Source organism: Anabrus simplex, chromosome 5, assembly GCF_040414725.1.
Source record: "Anabrus simplex isolate iqAnaSimp1 chromosome 5, ASM4041472v1, whole genome shotgun sequence".
NCBI lineage: Eukaryota > Metazoa > Arthropoda > Insecta > Orthoptera > Tettigoniidae > Anabrus > Anabrus simplex.
Window position 1 is genome coordinate 119,765,949 of NC_090269.1, and position 22,829 is coordinate 119,788,777.

The 22,829-nt window shown below is 38.9% G+C and overlaps 1 protein-coding gene across 1 annotated transcript in view; it reads left to right on the plus strand.

Annotated features, from left to right (window-relative positions):
- Positions 1–22,829, plus strand: part of LOC136873837 (aldehyde dehydrogenase, dimeric NADP-preferring) — a 99,082-nt gene that overhangs the window by 36,502 nt on the left and 39,751 nt on the right. Inside the window, exons 7-8 of the mRNA XM_067147106.2 lie at positions 14,333–14,563; positions 16,269–16,466. Coding sequence (XP_067003207.1) covers positions 14,333–14,563; positions 16,269–16,466 — 429 coding nt within the window. The remainder of the gene's footprint in view (positions 1–14,332; positions 14,564–16,268; positions 16,467–22,829) is intronic.

Consider the following 22,829-nt stretch of genomic DNA (forward strand, 5'->3'; position numbering starts at 1 on the left):
ACTGCTGTTGCAAGATGCAACACCTTATCTCCACGCTGTACAGCTTGGGACTTTCCCCCACTACTAGAAGCCTTCCTGTATTACACCACACCTTGTGCCTTCATTTCTCGTTATTTAATCACTATTTTATAAAAAAGCTTGTATACCAGTATATATGACAACTACACAACAACTCTCTAAATGTAGTAAACTAAAATAAAATTAATGCGACGTACTAATTTTCTTTGAGCTCGCATAGTCGAGTGAGTGCGACGGTTGCTTTTCCAATCAACTATGTCTACGTCCACATGCAAAGGCAAGGTGCTGTGCCTATTTTACATCAGGATTAAACTCTCGTGAAAAGACATATAGATTTGGAGTCTATTTTAGTAATTTAGTGACATAATTTCAAAGATAGCGATTAGTGACTTTTCTAGAGATTGTAGGAGCCATTTGGAGACAATTCTGGCGAATTTTAATTTATTACTTGATAAAAATATCATTGCGCTTAGCATAATCATGTGGGCGCATGATGCAGTACATTAATCTATGAATTTGCTGAGTAATGGCATCTACACTAGTGTCCAAAAGTTAAGCATAATCACTAAACAAGGCCAAACTGCCTGATAGGAATGTCAGATGGATTGCTGAACAAACGGAAGCTGAATCACACACCATATGTCACACAACTTGTCCGAGAAAACAGTGTCAGAAAGGTTCTGATAGCTAAGGTACACCTTTGACAAAACTTGGCAATGTCTTCCACAACAAAATATGCTGTTAATAGGGTGTATGGTTACCCCAAATGGCCACACATGCTTCGCAGCGACGTGGCATATTCTCTATCAGATGTTCCAAGAGCTCTTGTGGCAGTTGATCCCATTCCTCCGAAAGGGCAATGCAAAGGTCTTGGAGGGTCCTTGGCAGAGGCTGACGGGATGCAGTTCGCCTCCCCAATGCATCCCAGGCATGTTCTGTAGAATTCAGATCCGCAGACCTCGCTGGCCAGTCCATGTGATGAATGTCTTTCCCAGCCAGAAATTCATCCACCAGAGCAGTGCGGTGTGATAGGGCATTATCGTGCATTAAGAGGAAGTCTGGACCAACCGCACCTCTGAAGAGTCGAACATGTGGTCTCAGTACCTCATGCCTGTATCTCTGAGCATTAACAGTGTTCCTCCGACCACCCATGAAGGTGTGCAGGTCCGTATGGCCATTCAACATGATGCCACTCAACACCATGATGCTGCCCAACACCATGATGCCACCACCACCACCACCACCTCCACCACCACCACCACCACCACCACCACCACCACCACCACCACCATACTGGTCCCATTCCACGATGTTCCTGTGGTTGTATCGGCTACCCGGTTCTCTCCAGATTGCGATGGGAAGCGTTCTGCTAACTGAAGCGGGATTCAGCTGCGAAGAGCACATTCCTCTATTCATTCATGGTGCAGTTTCGATGTTGACGGCTCCACAGTAAACGGGCCCGTCTCTGTGCTGGAGTGAGCGGGACGCACATCACTGGACGTCGGGCAAACAGCCTTGCTATTCTGAGCCTCTGGTACACAGTTTGCCGGGAAATTGCAACCCCCGAGACGGCTACAAGCTCTGCCGACAATTGTCTTGCAGATGCACTCTGATTTTGTCAGGCGGTTAAGGCCAGATATCGGTCCTGCTGTGGGGTGGTTACCCTTGGTCGACCTGGTACTGGCCTACGACAAACATCTCCTGTGTCTCAAAATCGTCTCCAAAGCCTGGAAATGACACTTTGTGGCACATTGAAGGATACAGCGACTTTGGTCTCTGTCTGGCCTGCTTCCAGGCGGCCGAGTATTCTATCCTGCAAAACGGGGTCCAAATGGCGTCGTTGTGCCATTATGTTGCCACTTTCACCACTTTCACACTATATCAGGGCAAGCACGACTGAGGGAATATGGAGCACAGGCACTGGCTGTGTTTACCTTGCGGTTATGCCGCTAGTCAAAGCAGGGAGCATTCCTTTCCTATACAGAGCGAACACGTAAGGTTGGTCGTGCGATTTGCGGTCTATTTCCCATTTCCCTGCTTACTCGTAACTTATGCTTAACTTTTGGACACTAGTGTAAGTGCATGTCCATTTCACACGTGTGGAGTATGAGTCCATACTATTTTTGGAAGGCTTGTCAGAGACCATTCATCTCACTCACATACTTTCTGGGAGGTAATAGATATGTGTAATTTTTAGCCTTGTAGCCTCGAATAGCAACAGTCGGGTTTTGAGACAATAAGTATTATAATATATACCATAGTACTCCTGTATTGTGCAAGACATGTAGAAAAAGCATTTTTGACCAATCATATCTCCTGATTTTTTCCTTATTTTCATATCAAAATGTCCTGATTTATGATTTTGTATAGTTGGCAAGTATGTATATTTCTTTAGGTCATAAACTTCTGAACCCTAATCGTTACAGTTGGTTTTGTAGGTATTATTTATTTATCGTATGGTTTACAATCACATCACAATAAAAGTATTTTAATATTATTTTCACGCGTGAACACATTAAGTCAAAATGTCAGATTGGTATCTCTAATATAATTAATACCGTTTTGAGTAGCCATCAGGAACTCGGCTGAATCTCCTGAGAAGGCTGATAGAGGGCATTCTTGGATAATATGCTGAACAGTTTGTCTTTCAGCACCACAACTACACTCGGGAGATGGAATTTTCTTCCATTTATAAAGGGAGTGTGCACATATACCACATTTAGTTCTGATTCGGTTTAGAGTACACCAAATTTTTCTGGCGAGCTCAAAACCTGGTGGCTTAGATGTGATGCATGGCATAGCTTGCTGTTCTGGTGTTGCAGAGGTCTTCCATAATTGCTTCCAGCTGTCAATCATGTTGAAATTACTTTCAGCAAGCTTCCTTGCAGTATTCAATGGAGGGTGACGAGAGCGAAGTATCTTCCTGTTAATAACAGGGAGGTCAAGATGTACAGGAAGAGAAGAATTGTTGCACATATTATTGTACACCTTGGTAAGTGCTTGTTCTCTTCTCACGGATGGAGGTGGTATGTGACTTAATGATGGCAGCCAGTATGTTGGAGTACATCTGATTGTCCCTGATATTAAACGCATGGTTTGGTTGAGCTGAGTATCAACAAGCTTAACATGAGCGCTGTTTATCCAGATTGGAGCACAATATTCAGCCACGGGATAAACTAGTCCAAGGGCAGAAGTCCGAAGTGTAGAAGCTGTTGACCCCCACGTAGTGCCGCACAGTTTCTGCAGGTTATTATTTCTGGTTCTGAGTTTGGCGGCAGTTCTGCTAAGATGTTCTTTGAAACTAAGAGTCCTATCTAGAATGACCCCTAGAAATTTTGGATACTTGGTATGTGAGAGTAATCTGCCATCAAAGTGAACTTTCAGTTCTCTATTCGCTTGTTTATTGTTGAGATGGAACGAAGCAACTACTGTCTTTGCTGCGCTTGGCTGTAACCTCCAGTCACGAAAGTATCGTCCCATAGTAGATAGGTCTCTGGTTAGAATATCCTCGGTAACTTCGAAGTCTATATGGCTAACAGCAAGGGCCCAGTCATCTGCGTACCCAAACTTCCTAGATGTAGTCTCTGGCATATCTGCTATATATAAACAGAACAAAAGGGGAGCCAGCACAGAACCTTGTGGGAGACCATTATTAAGATACCTCAGTGAGCTCATACTATTGCCAATTTGAACCCGGAAGTTTCTGTTACTGAGCATGTTGTTAATAAGATTTCCAGTGTGCAGGCATGGAATGATTTGTAGAAGTTTGAGAATCAATCCTTGTCTCCACACAGTATCATATGCTGCTGTTAGATCAACGAAGGCAATTGAAGTTTTCTGGTGTTTCTGAAAATTAGCCTCTATGAATGTTGTCATAGAAAGGACCTGATCTGTACAGCTTCGGTGCGGGCGGAAGCCAGCTGGTTCAACAGGTAAGTTTTTGAAAATGATATGGCAAATATGGTTATAAATAATTCTTTCCAGAAGTTTATAGATCATGCTAAGCAGAGCAATAGGTCTATAGCTTTGAGGTTTGTTGTTAGGTTTGCCAGGTTTAAGAATAGCAATGATTTTTGCCCTCTTTAATTCATGGGGTATATTCCCTGATAGAAGAATGTCTGTGAAAAATTTAGCTAACTATATTCTTACATTTTTACCACAGTTGAGAAGGAACTCTGGATGAATACCATCGAAACCTGGAGCCTTTCCTGTTTTCATATCTTTCAGTGCTATTGTAACTTCTTCTGGAGTGAATGGAGTGGAATATTCGGAATTCGAGGTGCATATTTTCTTGAGCTCTCTTAATTTCTTCTTAACTTTGATCGTGTGTTGTTTATTTTGAGGAGCTCTTGAAGTGTTGACTATTTTGGACGCAATTTGATTTGGTGTAACAGCTCCGTTAGTACGGTGTGATGGTTTGCCTCCACCAAGCTTCCTAAGGAGAGACCAGGCCTTTCTACTTGATTTTTGGAAGTCCATGGATTCAACAGTCTCTGTCCATTTAGCACATCTTGCAGCATCAAGTTGGCATAGCAGTTCATCAGCTATTTCTCGGTCGTTACTTACACAGAATTCCTCATAAAGTTTCTCACATTTCTCAGTCCAGCCAGGAACATATTCCCTACGGTAGCCTCTTGGGACACATTTCTTTGCTGTACTTATGATAGCACCAACAAATCGCTTGTAATTGGACCTTATGGGAGGAATCTAACCGACGCATTTATCAAGATTTTCCGAGAACAGAGTCCAGTTAGCTTTCTTGAAGTTCCATCTAGGGTGTGGAAAGGACCTTATTATTGGGATACTATGGCCCATTTCCAGAAGAACTGGTCGATGTTGGCTGTGTGGAAAGTCTGCCATAACCTGTCTCGACATTGGCAAGGGTTGGAGATTATTATTGGAAGAGACAAAACACAGGTCGGGATTATGGTCTGTCTTCCAGGCTGCGGACCGAAATGTACATAGATCTTTGGCATCAAAAACAAGGTGAGGTTGTGTTGTTCAGTCCAATCAACCAAAGCTATTCCATTATCATCATTGCAAGAATATTTCCACACTTCATGATGGCTATTGAAATCACCCACATATATAGTAGGTGATAATGTTGGTGTCCCATATACTTCCTTGTTCTGCTTATCCCTGTACCTCTTTAGAGAACTTGTGCGATGGTAGACCTGATTGAATGGAGGCTTATATTACACAATGCATCACTATGATGACAGGAGCCAAAGACGTGACCTAAGGTTTCAATCTCTTTGTGATAATGGTGACAGCGGTTATTGTTCTTACTTCTTCCTGGGATGACTCTCACTGCTGTAACATTTCCAATCATCTTCATCTCATTTCTCCACTCTGAACAAGTCAGATCCTTATGATGGTAAATCCACTTAATATGTGTCTTCCTTAAACAATGTTATTGCTTTACCTGTCTAAATTCATAATCTTTCTCGGATCTAAGAAGTCTTTCTTCCCATTTGCTAGAGAACTTTCCATGCGTAGGTTGAGTTTCTGAGATGTATGGACTTTGCTAACTTCGCTATATGATATGGTTTGTGTAATTGTAAACTTACGTTCACTGTAGGTTAAAGTGTGTAGGTCTCCAGCCCTGAAGATGGTTTTATGTGGTGTCTCATCCTTACATTAGACAAAGGGGCTGTAACTTATTTAAGGCCATGAAGTCTATCTTCACAACCCTATTTTCCCATTCCATGGTCGCCAAAAGTCTACTTGTGCTAGTGCAACATTAAACAGGTAAAATCAAAACAAAAATTAAAAAGTGTATGAGTGTTGGCTTAACCCATTGATTTTCTACCCTTTGCATGCCCACGATTAGTATTTAAAATTTATGTAGATCACAGTTCATGAGAACTTCAATTTATTGGTTTATTACAGTTTTCATACGCAAACTTTGATTTGGAAAAATGAAAATCCACACCCTGTTTCCAGTCAATCGACCAGGTCAGGAATGGAATGAATTAAGCCCCATCTAGCCGCAAGGATCGGAATTGTGCTGGCTGCCGAAGCCTATTGCACTCCTCAGGGACAATGATTAATGACTGACAGGTAAAATAATATTGGAGAGTGTTGCTAGAATGAGCCGGCTCCATGGTGTAGGGGTAGCATGCCTGCCTCTTACCCGGAGGCCCCAGGTTCGATTCCCGGCCAGGTCAGGGATTTGTACCTGGAACTGAGGGCTGGTTCGAGACATAAAAGTTGGATTAAAGAAAAATTCCCTTAGTTAACTTGATACAAAGTATATTACAATAATCGTTGATAGCCATCAAGTGGCAACAAGTCAAAAATCATTTATCTTGGAATCTGTGGGGGCATTACACAAACACTACACTGCACATTTAAATAAGTTTGAACAGACTCGACTATTTGCGCCTTACTTAAACGTCCTGGTACATGAGATAAGCAACAGAGCAGTTCACATATGAAAGAAACTAAGATTAAAGTTGTTCCCATAAATCTGGGATACAAAATCTACACAAATGCTTATACAGGACTTTCTTATACCCCCAAAAGACACTGAAGCTAATATGATCCCGAGCTCATAATCAAAGACGAGGATAGAACTCGCAACCCCTAAAATGCATACGTGCTTCCCCTCTAGCAATGTACAATCGAATGACACAGACACAATAAAGAACAATAATAAACAAATCACAAATATTCCACAGGATCTGAAATAAACACACAAAAGGAAATACACTGGTCTTGTGGGGTTGGTGATGTAATCGCATTTCTGGGTCAAAATCAAATCAAAATCTCTTTATTTGCAAATGAGGTGTCTACCTCGGTGGCAAATGGTACACTAAAATACATTATTGTCAAGCACTAAATTTTAAATTAACAAGAGACGAAGAAATTTTTTCTAGAATACAATATTATACAATTTTCGCTAATAATTTGTTCTATTAAACACACACATCATCCTTAATAAATTTACAGTAGAACCTCGATAATTCGAAATCGGTTAATTCAAAATCCCACGTAATTCGAAGAAGCTCTCGTTCCCGAAAACATGAGATACAGTTTTGCATGTTATTTTAATTGTTTAATTCGAAATACGGATAATTCGTAATTCGAAGTACAATGTCGGCCCCATTACCGATATTCAGACTTTTAATTCGAAACTGCCTTTACATTTTAAAACAATAGTATGTTACAGAGTAATTTCAACTCGAAATTTATCCGCGTCATAATAGAACGCGTGTTTCCGAACGTGGAGTGGTAGCTTTCCGCACTTCCACTCACTTCGGTGGGTCTACAGCACGCTTCATGATTGCCAAGTTGAATGAAATCGGAATTATTTTGTATTCAACCTTTTAAGGAACGCCGTAACATCACGCAACAGGCAGTGTGCGGGAAAACAAAATGTGCGAACACTGGCGATGCCGACAGTTGACAAAAAAGCGTGGCTCATATAATAAATTCGTAGGCACCGAACAATACTATCATTGCCGATGAAACTGCATTGCTTTATTTTAATGCGAGCCCAAACGGTCTTATGGTTTTAAAGGAGAAAGTGCCAGCCGGAGAATCGTACAAGGGTCGGGGATGGGGTCATTGTAGTGCGTTGACATGGAAGCGAGAAACTTTATCCCCTCGTCATAGAAAAGTTCGATAAGCTACAATGTTTTAAGGGCGTCGGACACTTTCCATCCCAGTACAAAGCATCTAAAAATGCAAACAGTACAGATATCCAAAAAATAATGCATTTGCACGGTGGAAGCAGCATAATTTATCCTTGTCTTTGAATTGTGTGATTGTTTTTCTTTCGTTGCGTGAGGTTATGTTCGTCAGTGATTTATCCAAGTGCATTATTTGAACATTGTAAATTCACCTTGTTGGATACATTTCGGATTGAATTTATTAATGGGTCTTAGAATACTTTGTGACGCGGCAAGTGTTTACATTTCTGATGTACGGGAGAAATGCCATGGCGGGAAATCGTACCTCGTCATAGGAAAGTTTGATTTTAAGGGCATCGGGTACTTTCTGTGTAAATACAAGGCATCTAAAATGCATACAGTATAGTACTCCAATCTCCAATGAATAAAGCACTTGCACATGGGAGCCAGAATAGATTTTTCCTCGTCTTTGAATCGTGCTTTTTTTTTTTTTCTTTCGTTGCATGAGGTTATATTTGCCAGTGAGATATGAAAGTGCATTATTTGAATACTGTAAATGCACCTTTTTTTGGATACATTTTGGAAATAGTTCTTTTTTTATGGCATTTGAAAGGTATAAACTGTGAATCAAGGTTAACTGCATGCAGTAACGGGACTTAGAATATTTCGTAATGCGGCAAGGGTTGGTACTTCTGAATTGCGAATTGGCGGTTAATTCGAAATCACGTAATTCGAAGTCCGATTTTTGAGTCCCAACGACTTCGAATTAACGAGGTTTTACTGTATATTGTTTACAAAATTCTACTTATAATATCTTACAAACATAGTCAACTCATATACAGTATATGAAATTCTAATAATAATATACAACTGGTATAAGATTAAAATTAACATTGAATTTATTTACATATTTATATTTTACCCATTTTGGAACCTAAGTAGCATAACGACCTGCTGCGTCTTAACCAGAGCCCCTTTTGCCACCACTTTTCAGAGTTCCTGAAGGGCCTTCACAGCTACCGTAGCGGTCCCAGGGCCCTCGAAATCCTCACTGTACTTCACCCCTACAGGCAGTCCCCTACTTGGGCTGTCCAAACCTCATAGACCAGGGGATGGAATTAATTTAATCACACACATTTTTTATTTACAATATCCTGCACTGGTCGAATGCCCTCTAACATTTCATTTATTTTCTCTGTTGTTGTTTATTCTCTTCTTGAATATCTGTACAGATTTTGGAAAAGGATCAAACACTACCCCTGGTAAACTGTTCCACTCCTTCACGCCCTTCCCAATGAATGAAAATTTACCCCAATCGCTTCTGCTAAAATTCCTTCTAATTTTGTACTTGTGGTCAGTTCTACCAATATAATTATTTTCCAACTGAAGCCTCTCACGGATATCTCTCCATGCTTCTTCTCCTGTATAGGCTCTATATAATCCTATAAGTCTAGTTTTCTCCCTTCTCTTCCTTAAAGTTTCCCAACCAAGTTCCTTTAACATTTCTGATGCACTACTCTTTCTCCTGAAATCCCCTGTTACAAACCTTGCTGCTTTCCTCTGCACACCATCTAGTTCTTTTATTAGGTATTCTTGGTGAGGATCCCAAACAGTGTTTGCATATTCCAATAATGGGCGAACCATACTTAAGTAACTTTTTTCTTTTAATTCTTTGTTGCATCCTTTAAGTAGCCTCATTATGACATGTAACGACCTGTATGCTTTCCCAACAATGTCATCAACATGACCCTTCCAGTGCAAATTACTTTCAAATTTCACACCTAAGTATTTGCACTTGCCATCTTTAGGGATAACTACCTCATCCAAAGTATATTCAAATTCAGTTTTAAAGCTCCTGTTTGTAGATGTTGTAACAGTTGATTTGCCTCCATTAATCTTCATATTATTTTCTTCAACCCATTCTTGGATACTCTCAAGGTCCCTTTGTAATTCTGAGCAATCCTCAATGTTATTTTTTCCCTATAAACAATTATGTCATCTGCATACAATCTTATTTTCGATGTTATATTGTTCCCTAAATCATTTGCGTATATTAATAAAAGTAACGGACCGATTATACTACCCTATGCAATTCCCTTCCAAACTTTCTCTTCCTGTGATATATTATTTCCTACTTTGACTTTCTGAACCCTTGAATTTAGAAATGTTCTTATCCAACGTATAAACGTCCAATCCTATTCCCTCCAATTTCTTTAATAATATTCCATGTTCCACTCTATCAAAGGCTTTGGAAAGGTCTATGGCTATGCAATCTAACTGGCCTCCTGAATCCAACTGATCTGATATGTCCTGCTGAAATCCCACCAGTTGTGCCTCGCAAGAAAATTTCTTTCTAAATCCATACTGGCTCCTCATGAACCAATTTTTATCATCACATATCCCTCTGATGTAGTTTGCTATTAAACTTTCCAGTATTTTACAAACTATACTGGTCAGGCTGATTGGTCTGTAGTTCTGTGGTTTCCTTTTATCACCCTTTCCTTTATAAATTGGTTTATTATAGATTCCTTCCATTCCTTTGGTATTACACTATTATTTATGACATAGTCAAAGAGAAATTTTAAATAAGGCACTATATACCACCCCATTGTCTTTGATACCTCCCCAGTAATTTCATCACTTCCTTCTGCTTTTCCTTGCTGAAGCAGTTGAATTTCTCTGAAAATATCTTCATTTGTGAATGAGAAGCATCTTGTTTCCCTATGTGTCTCTCCCTCTCTATCTTCTGTTATGGTTTCCAAGTCCTGACAATCTTCTACTGAATCTCTGAATTCCCTACTAAAGAGGTTTGCTTTCTCAGTATCTGTTAAATAGTGTTCACCCCCTTCTCCCACCAGTGTAGGAATTTGGATTCCTTTTCCTTTTTGATTCCTAATATATGAATACAGCTTTTTCCATTTCCCTTTGTGGTCATTACCCTCTTGAATGCCATTCATATAATTCTCTTTTGCTTCCTTTTTCACTCTATTCAGTTCCCTCATTAGCTGTTTTCTAGTTTCTCTATTCTCCCTACCCTCTTTGATTTTCCTGTTTTTACTATTCTACATTTTTTTTTAAATTTTCTTATTTCCCTTGTATAATAAACAGGGTCTGATGTCATTTTACCCTTCTTAACAGGTACAAATCTCTTCTCTCCTTCCCAAATGATTCCTTTAAATTTAGCCCAAAGTGTATCCACATTACTCCCTTCACTTATCCAACAACTGAATTGTGATTTAAGGTAAGTCCCAAATTCATCAACTTTAGTTTTTCTGTACAATTTCTTGTCTTGTGTGACCCTCTTATTAAGCCTTTTTGGTACCAGTCCTACATCCATTATTACAGCCTTATGGTCACCTATTCCTTCAATTACCTCAGTTTTATCAACAATTTCCCATGGTTTAACCAAGAATACATCTAGTAAGTTATTGAGCTGAGTCGGTTCTTGTACTACTTGTGTAAATCCTCCCTCCCAAATTAACTTATTTGCCAGTTTCTGTTCATGGGCTTCACTTGCAGCTCCATTCCATTCAACTTCAGGCAAGTTTAGATCTCCCCCAATTATTACCATATCATTATTATTGTTTTTATGAGTATAATCTATTATTTTCTCAAATATTTCCATGTCTCTTTCCTCTCTTCCAGGCCTGTATGTTCCTATAATTCCCACCTCCTTCATATTATGACAAACTAATTTTATCCCTAATATTTCATCCCTTTCATCGGTAAACCATTCATGTGAACAATAAGTTTCCTTCACCAGAATAAACACCCCCCCTCCCTTTTTATCTCCTCGGTCTCTACGATAGACTGTGTACCCTTCTGGAAATACGTCTCTATTACCCACCCCTTCTCTCAACCACGATTCCACTCCTATCACCACATCAGTCTCATAAGACTCCATCAATGTACCGAATTTTAATTGTTTATTTACTACACTCTGACAGTTTACCAAGAGCAATCTCAGACCTCCTTCCTCCCTAAAACTTGACTGTTGCAATTGGGTAACGTTTGACTCATGAGTTGAGAACGTCCCTGGAACTCAGATCCTTGTACATAGATCTTGATTTGAGGGTCTGGGTTTTCTGGCAAGTTTCCCTGTATGTGCCAGTTTAGTGGTATGGGTTTTCTTAAGTACAGATTAGTTTGCAAATCTCTGTTGATAATTGTAGCAATTTGTCTACAGAGATTTGCTTTTCCATTACCATTCAGATGTAACCCATGCCTAGTGAACATTTGCCTGCCAAGACCTAAAGTATCTACTACATAGACATTTCTAAAACTCTTACATAATCTCTTGATTTTTATATTTACATCATGTACAGCTTTGTTCACACATGAGTCCTCTAAAAGGTCATACCTAGGTGGCACATTGACTACAATTACTTTTGAGTCAGGTAGTTTGGAAATCTTACCTCTGAGAGTCGTAATTAGTTCCTCACCTTCATTTGCAGCAATGTCATTTGTACCACTCACAATCACCACATAATTGTCCTTCTCTAACACAGGATCACAATTTGAAAGGACGTCTTCAGTTTTGGCACCTGGTTTTATTAGTCCTAAAACCTCAGTTTCTGGATTCTGCAACTCATCCTTGATGCCTTCTGCCATACTCCGCCCTTGACTGTCTGCGTAGAGATGAATCTTTGGCGATCTTGACTTTCGGTTGGTTTTCTTCTTCTGTAGGTTACCTCCACTGGATTTAAAATTATTTGGAAAACTTGGTGTGTCTTCTTCTGGAACTTGCTGCAGTAACTGAAATCTATTTTGGCACTGCAAAGAGTTTTTTCCCGGTTTTAAGTTATATGTAGTTTTTCCCATATGTTTAACATTAGGCCTAAAATGGCTACGCGTCACTTCCGTCCACGGCGATCTTTCTTCTCCAATGTCTTCTTTATCTTCCAGTTTCTTTATTCTGTCCTTTAAGCTTTCATTTTCATGTTTCAGAGCGCATAAGTCTTCTTGTAGCACTCCTAAAATCTTAATTATAGTTTCGTATGTCTCTCTTTCTTGTTGTTCTGCCTCACTATCAGTTTGTTTACATTCGGGACACAGCCACTCACTTTCTTCAATATCAGTCCTATTTACAATATTTGCACAAACGAAAATGGTACCATTTATCACACTTAAGACACAGAATCCCATTTTTAACTACTCTTCTGCATTTGCCACATTTTTCACTGCATCTTACACCATTATCTACTATGGATATCACAGACTCACACACAGTAGTCGCCATCGTCGTCTTACTGGGCGACGTTCATCGACCTTCCCTTACTTGGGGGAGTGGCAAGGTCGTCCTACACTCACTATTAAAAAAAAAAAAAAACATACGTCTGTCTGCAGATACACATAGCTACACGGCCAAGCCTCCCTTCTGGTTTTCGTCAAATGGAAAATGGGTCCCCTCTCAAACTAACAGTCCAAGACAGCTCTCAGCTGAACAAAATTTCATCCCTTCAATCGGGACAGACTGCTGGTGCTTTTGGGCTCTCAATAACACATAGTCAAAAGCATATCTCTCTGTTGAAACCATTTCTTCAGACTCGTAATTCAGTAATTGCTACCAGCTCACAATGCAGCCTCCCTCACGTCCGTCTTCTAAAGAAAGAAAGAAAGAAAGAAAGAAAGGAAGAAAGAAAGAAAAAGAATGAATGAATGCCATCTCCACTCAGTGCTCTCTTGTATAAGTTCTGACAGAGGCGCCACAAATGTCAAAAACATATTACATGTAAGGCTTTTCAGGCGTTTGCTCTATTAACCAGCATTTCGTCTTAAGGTCTGACTCTAGACTCGTCAGAGTGGGATGTGTCAGACCCTACCCACTGACGCTGGGGTGTATGCAAGTGAACTTATCAGAAGCCCTTATAAGAGGTACAGTCTGATAACTGCATATGGGAGATAAATCTCCACAATGGAATTATTGTCCGCCTAGCAATACAATCACTTCTCCTTTGTGTAGATGAGATCTTGGTTCACATGCTCATCCTTCTCTAAACAAATTAAGAAAGGCAATTTATTAGCACATCAGATCAGTTCAGAGCACTCAGTAAATTATAATAAAATTTTCTGTTATTTTAATTTCTTCGAATTCCGTTCACAGGAATAGTTATCGTCCTATTTTCATACCTTGCCAGGCCTGCTTTATACCACGTTTCTTCTTATAAGGGTGACATATATGTGAATCCCCAGACAGTATTCGAGTCGCTCTATCCTTTTCTCTGGCTTCTTTGTTGTCTCACTCATCTTGCCACGCCTGTTCTGCTTGCTTTGCCCCGTCCCCTCCTTGAGCTCCAACCTACCTTTCGCGCCTTTCCAATTTTGGCTCCCGCTACAGCGTTCCTGATGCGTTAAATATTATCTCTTTCACCATGAAATGATATGGTTCAGTATGTATATATATATACACACATACCTTAAGGATGGAGAGTTTTATTCTAAAATTAACAAAATAAAATATATTGTTCTGTACATGAATGTCACTGAAGGGAACCTATATTTTGAACTATGTTTTGTCTTATATTATTAGAAGAAAATGATATTACATATAATATAAATATCTTTTAAAACATTCTTCAATTAGTAGTTGCCCAAAACATAACTACACACATTTATGTCCACTGCTGTTATTTTGTGTTAAAGAAACTGACAGAATTGTATGATGTAATCTTTTGCAGCCCTGTGTATCTAGACAGCACTGTAGATATGGAAAAAGCTGCTAAACGAATTCTCTGGGGAAAATGTCTCAACGCTGGACAAACATGTGTTGCTCCTGACTACATTCTGTGTACAGAACAAGCGCAGGATGAATTTATTTCCAAGGCCAAGAATGTTCTGGAACAATGGTATGGAGAATCATCAAAGAATTCTCCAGACTTGGGTCGCATTGTGAGTGACAGACATTTCCAGTAAGTTTATTGTTTTTTTTTTTTTAAGTACTACTCTTCAGCTGTGCATGTTAAATAGAATTTTGCTAAAAATGCTGAGTACCTTCAGAACTTGATTCAAGTTCTCTTGGGGCTGACTGAGATTGTCTCTCAGGATAGTTGTAATATTTTCTGTTAAGTTCCATTTTAAACTTTAATCTTGTGTCAAAATGCATTTCAGTATTATGTACAAATACAGATGTTTCTTCAGCACTGAGTTATTCTAAAAAAAAGAAAAAAGAAGCCATCACAAGAGAAGTACCTCACGAATGAGCCACCTCTTTCTGTAGATAATGTTCAGAAAATAATGTGCTTTTCTCCATTTTTTAAAGTGATGAAAGCTTTTATAAAGAAATAACAACAAAATTTTTCAGCTGTTAGTTGGGAGCTTGATATAAATATTCATTTGAAGGCAGTTGAACATATGTATGTGATTTGAAACGTGTGTTTTATGTAGTGTAGAGTCCCATTAATCCCAACTAATTGTGTTTGGGTCCATTTAGAATTACAGATTTTTTGGAATATCGGAAATTGCTTCTGAAATGCAGTATTGCATAGAAAATACCAAGGTTATATGTAATGTATTGACATTAGGTGTGCGTGTGAGCATAGGAGTCAGTATCGGGTTGCCAGTATGGTTGGCTGAAACGTTGGAAGTAATGCCATGGAAAACTAGCAGCACCCCAGTTACTGAATTGAATGAGAAATGCCTGTTGCTTTGCCTCAGTCTCACTTAGCTGCTGTCATTGTCTTAGCTCTCAGCTCTCTACTTAACAATGAGTATGTTTTCAGTAAAGCTTTTGTATCATGTTTAAACCTTTTAAGTGATCATGAAATGGCAAGCAAATGAAATAAATCATGTATGCTAAAAGAAAAACTTGGAACTATCTCTTGAGTTCAGTATTGGAAAAGCTACAATACTTTATTGGAAGAAGTACTGTGTTAAATTGAACAGTTGGATGATTGTTTTAGTGGAAGCCATTTCTGTTCAGTTTTGACTTAGTTAATCTGTAACTTTGAAATTTTTCCATGTCAAAACTAAGAAAATCAACCAAGCAAGTGGCTGCGCTTTTTGGGTCACATACATTAGCTATCAGCTTGCCTTCAGGATATAGTGGGTTCGAACCACACTGTCAGAAGCCCTGAAGATGGTTTTTCATGGTTTCCCTTTTTCATACCAGGCATATGGGGCTGTACCATAATTAAGGCATTAGTCGCTTCCTTCCCACTCCTAGCCTTTTCCTATCCCATCATCGCCATAAGACCTGTCTGTGTCGGTGCAATGTAAAACAAAATTGTAAAAAAAACTAAAATAACAAAACAATTTTCCTTACTCTTCGTAAAACATCAGATACTTTTCCAGTTTCCAACCTTCAATTTGCAATAAGAAACTTTTAACTACAACAGGATGCTTAATACTTCTGTCAGGACCTAATCCAGAACATGACTAGTATTGATTGCAATGTTATTCATAGAAAACTTGAGTGTGTCATGAGTTTAAGCTGATTCTAATTAATCATGTTTATCTAGATTGTTAGATCCAGTTATGTGAGTATTTTCAATCTCAAATGTGTTACAGAACATACTGAAAGTCATTATGCCATTTATTAAGTCCTCTTTGATACTGTGAAGCTGTGCACCTGTATTATGTTGTACCTATTTTTATACATACTTCTCTTTTCTTAAGGCGATTGGTGAAGCTAATGAGTTCTGGCAAAGTAGCAGTTGGTGGAGAAACTGATCCTTCACAAAAATACATAAGCCCAACTATCTTAGTGGATGTAAAGCCTTCAGATCCCATCATGCAAGAAGAAATATTTGGACCATTACTCCCAATTATCACCATAAAGGATGCAAATGAAGCTATAAAATTTATTAATAGCAGGTAAGAAAATGAAGGTTGTAAATTTGTGTTTTAAAATATTACTAAAGTACTTTTATCACTGTACTGATCACGGGGTCTTTGGAGGTTTATAAACTGGACTAGTCCAGAATAAACAATTTTACTTGATAACTAGAAAATAACTCGATTGAGCCAGTTTATTAATTTTTATTTCTGCTAATTTTTGTAGTTTGTACATGTATGGTTTCAGATTGATGTATTTAGTTGAGCTACAGGATTTCTTTTATTTTATATAGGCCTAGAGTGGGTAATTTTAAATTACTTACCAGGTGAGTCGGCCTTGTGGTTAGGGGTGCGCGGCTGTAAGCTTGCATCCAGGAGATAGTTAGTTTGAATCCCATTGTCCGCAGCCCTGAAGATGGTTTTCTATGATTTGCCTTTTTCACACCAGGCAAATGTTGGGGCTGTACCTTAATCATACCTGCCAACTTTCCCGATTTAGGCGGGAGACTCCCGATTTTTGACAGTTTTTCCTGCCTCCCGATTATTTTATTATTTCTCCCAATTTTAGCTTATTTTTTGGTGAACTTCAAACGTTTGTTTTCAAATCCCGCCATTTCAGCTTGTTTACGCGAGTGGCCGGAAGTCCTTTGCTCATTGGGTGCCTTCAAATGAAATATCTACATTTATTATTGCGAGAAATCTGCGCAAATGTACAGTGTTTATTGAAACCTGTATATCACGCCGCGTATATTGATCGTCAATGTCTCGTTCTGACGTGCTATGTTCTTGTTTGTTCATACCAGTCTAGTCGATTCTAGAGATTAGTCGCTAGATATTGAGTCTTTTTTAGTAATTTAGTGATAGAATTTCAATGATAATGACTAGTGACTTTCCTAGAGATTTTAGGAGCCATTTGGAGACAATTCTGACTAATTTTAATTTATCTCAATATAAATAAAATAAGAGTGTCTGTACATTGCTCAGAATTTGTAATGAATGATATTTCTGTACCGGCCTTGACCACAGTAACAAGGAAAAATGCACGTTTTAATTTTCTGTAATGTCTGCCTGCCTGTCTGTATGTATGTATGTACGTACGCACGCACATCACGAGAAAATGGCTGAAGAGAATTTAACAAAAATGGATATAGAAAGTCGGGGAATAAGTCGCTACAATCTAGGCCATAAATAATTGTGTTTACATTGAGTGAAATAGTAGTATAGTGTAGGGGAAGGCCTAAAATTTAACTCTCACGTATTTATGTTATTATTGGCCTTATTGATAAATACTACATAATTAAAGTTATATATTATTAAATTCCCTAACATTTATGTCTTATACATTTTTACCTTACCGGCTATGATAGAGATATTCATGAATTTGGATATTTGTTGCTAAGTCTATATCAGCGCCGAGGTACGAGAAAATGGGTGTTCAGAATTTAATGAAAATCGATTTGTAAAATCAGGGAATAAGGAACTTCAGTCTACGCTATAAATAATTTTATTCACTGTGTTCGAAATGATAGTTTAGGGGAAGGTGCCAAAATTTAATTTTTAATTGCCTATCTAAGTGGTCATATCGAAAGTACTACATAATCAAAGTTATAGAGAGTACAATTTCTTATTATTTATGTCTTATTCAGTTTTACCGTACCATCTGTACTAATATGTGAAGATGATTATAAGATTGAGAAAAAAATCATGAAGGAACAATTGCTTGAATAATAACACAAGAGGGAGTCATAAAAGAAAGGACGACTCACTTTACATTAGATGCTCTAATATCATAGAGTCGGAAGAAAACTAAATGTGAAGGCTTGCAATATAGACGCCTCATAAAATTGATCAACAATAACATTACATTGACCAATGTTTGTTGGGTGTTGCTTTGTGTATTCTTCTGCCATTTATCTCTGATAGATGGGATTACTGCTGCGTATCTAGTATAACAGCCTGTCTGAATATTGGCGGGAAGTAGCTGGGGAGTTAGATCTCTCTCTTCTTTAGCATGCCATTCCTCTGGTTCATAAATTTTCTAATACTACTAGTACGTAACACACTGGATCATAATAGTATTCCAGCTATACGATCCCTGCTCTTAGGCAATGATTGGAATGAGCAGTGTGCACATTTAAATGGAATAACCATGAATCTACTTCATTGGCGTAGCAGGGGGGAGAGGTAATACTACCACGTGGCGTGTTCCAAGTGGCGGATAGGGGGTCCTAATAGCTTGCCGGTGGACTTGAGCGAAATAAAATAGCTCTCGCAGACCAAACACACACCCCCTGTGAGTGGGGGACACAGGCGAAGAATATACTCACGGTATCTCCTGCCTGTCGTAAGAGGCAATTAAAAGGGGCGACCTAGGGATGTTTGAATTAGAACCATGAGACTACTTATAATTAGTACCACCACACTGGGTCGCTTTTACTTGCGTGTATTACCACTGTGTTAGGTACACAGTAGCTTTGTGATTAGTAGCGATAGTGTGTGAATCAGGATGAGTTTTACAGTACCTATGATTAGTACCACTGTTATGAGAGACATCATGGGTCTGCCTTGCCTATGATTAATAGCCACTATGTGAGGAACACCACGTTTTGAATTCTGGTCAATGGATGATTTTGGACTTTTAAATTGTCATTACATTTCGTCTCATTTTGTACCATTAGAGGCCGATGACCTAGATGTTAGGTCCCGTTAAACAACAAGCATCATCTTAAATGGAATAATGACACAGGAGTGTTCGCGGCAGTCTGCGGCCTGGTCATTCTAGCTTTGGAACTTTGAACTGTTAGATTGACACTGTGGTACTTTTCTTTAAAAGTGAGAAAATGTGCTGTTTTTCATTTTAGCGAATATTTCATATGACAGCATTACTTTTAATCGTGACATTTGTACTGACGTCATTGTAATGACCTATATTGACTTGTTGGGAAAACTATAAGGACAGTCTTTCTGAGAATTCCGTAGCGAAGCACAGGTACAACAGCTAGTTACTTGATACAAATAGCATTGCTCTTTGCATAATTGCACAGATGCTTGATGCAATATAATCTATGCATTTGCTAAGTAATGGCATTTAAGTGCAAGACCGATTCATACGTGTGGAGCATGAGTTCATACCATTTTTGGGAGGCTTATCAGAGACTGATCATCTTATTCACATACTTCCTGTGAGGTAATAAAGATGTGTAATTTTTAGCCGTGTAGCCTCGTTATACCAACAGTCAGGCTTTGAGAGAATAAGTGTTATAAGTATATCATAGTATTGTATTCAGTAAGACATGTAGAATAAGCAGTTTTGATCAATTGTATCTCCTGATTTTTCCTGAATTTCATATCAAAATCCCCTGATTTTTGGTTTTGTAAAGTTGGCAGGAATGCTTAATTAAGGCCATGGCCGCTTCCTTCCAACTCCTAGGCCTTTTCAATTCCATAGTCGCCATAAGTCCTATCTGTGTCAGTGTGATGTAAAGCCACTAGCAAAAAAAAAAAAATAATTGAATTAAGTGAAATTATTAGTCACATTAGGGTGTATATATAGATGGTTTTACTAGTTGACAAAAGGGGGCATAATTAGTGCAGTGACTTAGCTGCTGGCTTTCTGTCTGGACGGCCAAGGTTCTAATCTCAGTCGATCCTGGGTTGAAATTTTTACTTGCAGTATCACTTGGTATCAGGTCTTGAACCTCTGACCAGTCATGGTTCCAGCAGTGTAGAAATATCTGGGACAAGCTCAAGGAAGTAAGTTTTTACCAGTTGACAAATGTTTCTTCAGAACCTTTCCTGTTTCACTGAGTACGTTTTTCTGTCGTTTTCTTCATCATCATGAGCAGTTTTCAGTCTGGCTGGATTTGTTGTTGATTTTGAGACATAATGTTATGAAAATTTAATGTTACATTGGCAGCTCTAACTGTCACTGCTTTATTTCCAAACTGTGGCATACCAACAATGGAAGAAGTGGGCAATCAAACCACAGAAGTGACAACACTGCAGCCCAAGTCTTTGATTGTCAGCACAACCACCAAAGAGATAAGAGGTGCCTTCCCAGCGCGGATTCATGCCAGCTACGGAGAGAAGGCCCTCGATAAAACACAAACAGAGGAAAGGGAAGCGATGGACTCTGGGCAAGGGCCAATAGGTCCACGGCCATAACAGAGGCTGGAAGAGGTTAACAGGGTAGAACAATTCACTATAATAACAATTCACTATCACACCTTAAGGACCAAATTTTAATATAAATTAAGAAAAGCAAAGGGGTAGGTGGACTAACAGTAAGACTAGAATACATAATTGACAGAGAACCAAGTACCTATTTATCAAGTAGGTCTCCGAGAAACTATTCAAATACATGACCATTAGCTTAAGGTCCCCAAACACACTGGAAACAACAAGGCTTAGAGTTTAAAAGAAAATTATATCAACAATGTTAACTTCTAGCTCGGTATTAAAATGAAATTTAGAATAACGAGTACTCTTGAAGTTCATAAGTAAGGTGCACCATTCCTGGGAACGGCCGTCCCTAAATGTACCTAATTAACAAACTAGTTCTTAGTTACATTACTTACAATTATTAAAATACTTCCAAATTATTTTTCAAAAAAACAATAAATTGCCAACAGGCCCTACGACCACACATACTCAGTGTCAAAGATACCTTAGTGAACACAGAAGGGCTTTAAGGTAACAACTATCCGCGTTCCCAAATCAGAACGGCAATGTCCAGAAGTAACATAAGATAGGCTCAAATAAAATTAAGGAAGAGCCCACTTCAAAAGAGAATCAATAAATGATAGAAAGAAATCAATAATAAGGAAACACAATAACACTGAAACAATTTAAAACTCATCTTGTGACCCACTTCATCACACCAACGGCATAAGATCATAACACAACAACGTACGCCAGCACATTCCAAGTATTGTTGCAAACTCTGGCTATACGCCGCGATAACGCAAGCTAATCAAACCGTTATCTAATCAACAAAAGAAAGAAGCTTTCCACAACAATGCCGTTAACGGTGGACAGCCCCGGAAACCAAAACCACGAATACGAAGCTATGACAATAAGAGATGAAATGAAATGTCGTATGGCCTTTAGTGCCGAGATATCCCAGGACGGGTTCGGCTCGCCAGGGGCAGGTCTTTCCATTTGACTCCCGTAGGCGACCTGCGCGTCGTGATGAGGATGAAATGATGATGAAGACAACACATACACCCAGCCCCCCTGCCATTGGAATTAACCAATTAAGGTTAAAATCCCCAACCCAGCCGGGAATCGAACCCGGGCCCCTCAGAACCGAAGGCCAGTACGCTGACCGTTCAGCCAACGAGTCAGACACTATAAGAGATAATAATAATTAAAATAATAATAATAAAAATATTCATAATTAAAATTTAAGAAAATCAAGGAAGGCACAGATAACTAGAAAAAATTAACTAGAATCACTCTTCAGTATTCAGCTTGGTACAGAATTACAAATCATTACATTTACAATGAACTATTACGAAGTGATTTCCCTTAAGGTGGTCAGCCTTCCGAACAGATCCCTCAATTTGTAAAAAAAAAACAAAAAAACCCCACTTCATTTTCAGTTTTTACACAGACGTGAAACTTCTGACAACATTATTCCACTCTTCAAGATAAGTAACAACCAACCCAGTTAGATTGCAGATAATCAAGATCGCGCACCAACAGTTACCACAACCTTTCCAACAATTTTAAGTTACGCGGTTCAATTAGTGAATTTCCACCTAATTAAATAGTAGGCATATTGAATGGACACGTTGAATTTCACATTAGAGAATAATTTCCAGCACAGGAATGTTCGCATCTTTAACAATTACCAAATACGATGCCGAAAGTCACTCTCAGGTGCAATGTAGTAAAAATATCTCGTGTCGTTCCGACATTTTGAATATCTCAATACCGGAGTTCCAATGTAACGATGCACTTCAGGCATCCACAGATGAGAGGTAATTCATACAGGTTCTGACTTACCGAGGTGATGACGATGATGCATAAGGTAAATCCTTCACATAACTTACTATAGGAAATAGCAGTAATGCCTTGGGAACGGGCACGCACAGCACTAGAAGTGACGATCACATAGAACACAAATTAAAATACATTTTGGTCCAAATAGTTGAAATTTCCACCCACCACACAAGTTTTACAGATTAAGAAGCACTAAATAATCAGCTAGGGTGGTTCGAAGATAGACACTGCCTATTTACAGGCCATAGTTACAGGAGCCAACTCTACCAGCATCTTGCCTGTTGGAGAGTCACTTCACAACAACCCGTTTCATGCGGCAGGCACAAGAGTGCGCTTCATAAACAGTTGAAAGTCGAGCAGCGAAACTCGCCAATACTCAGATCGTAAATAACAATG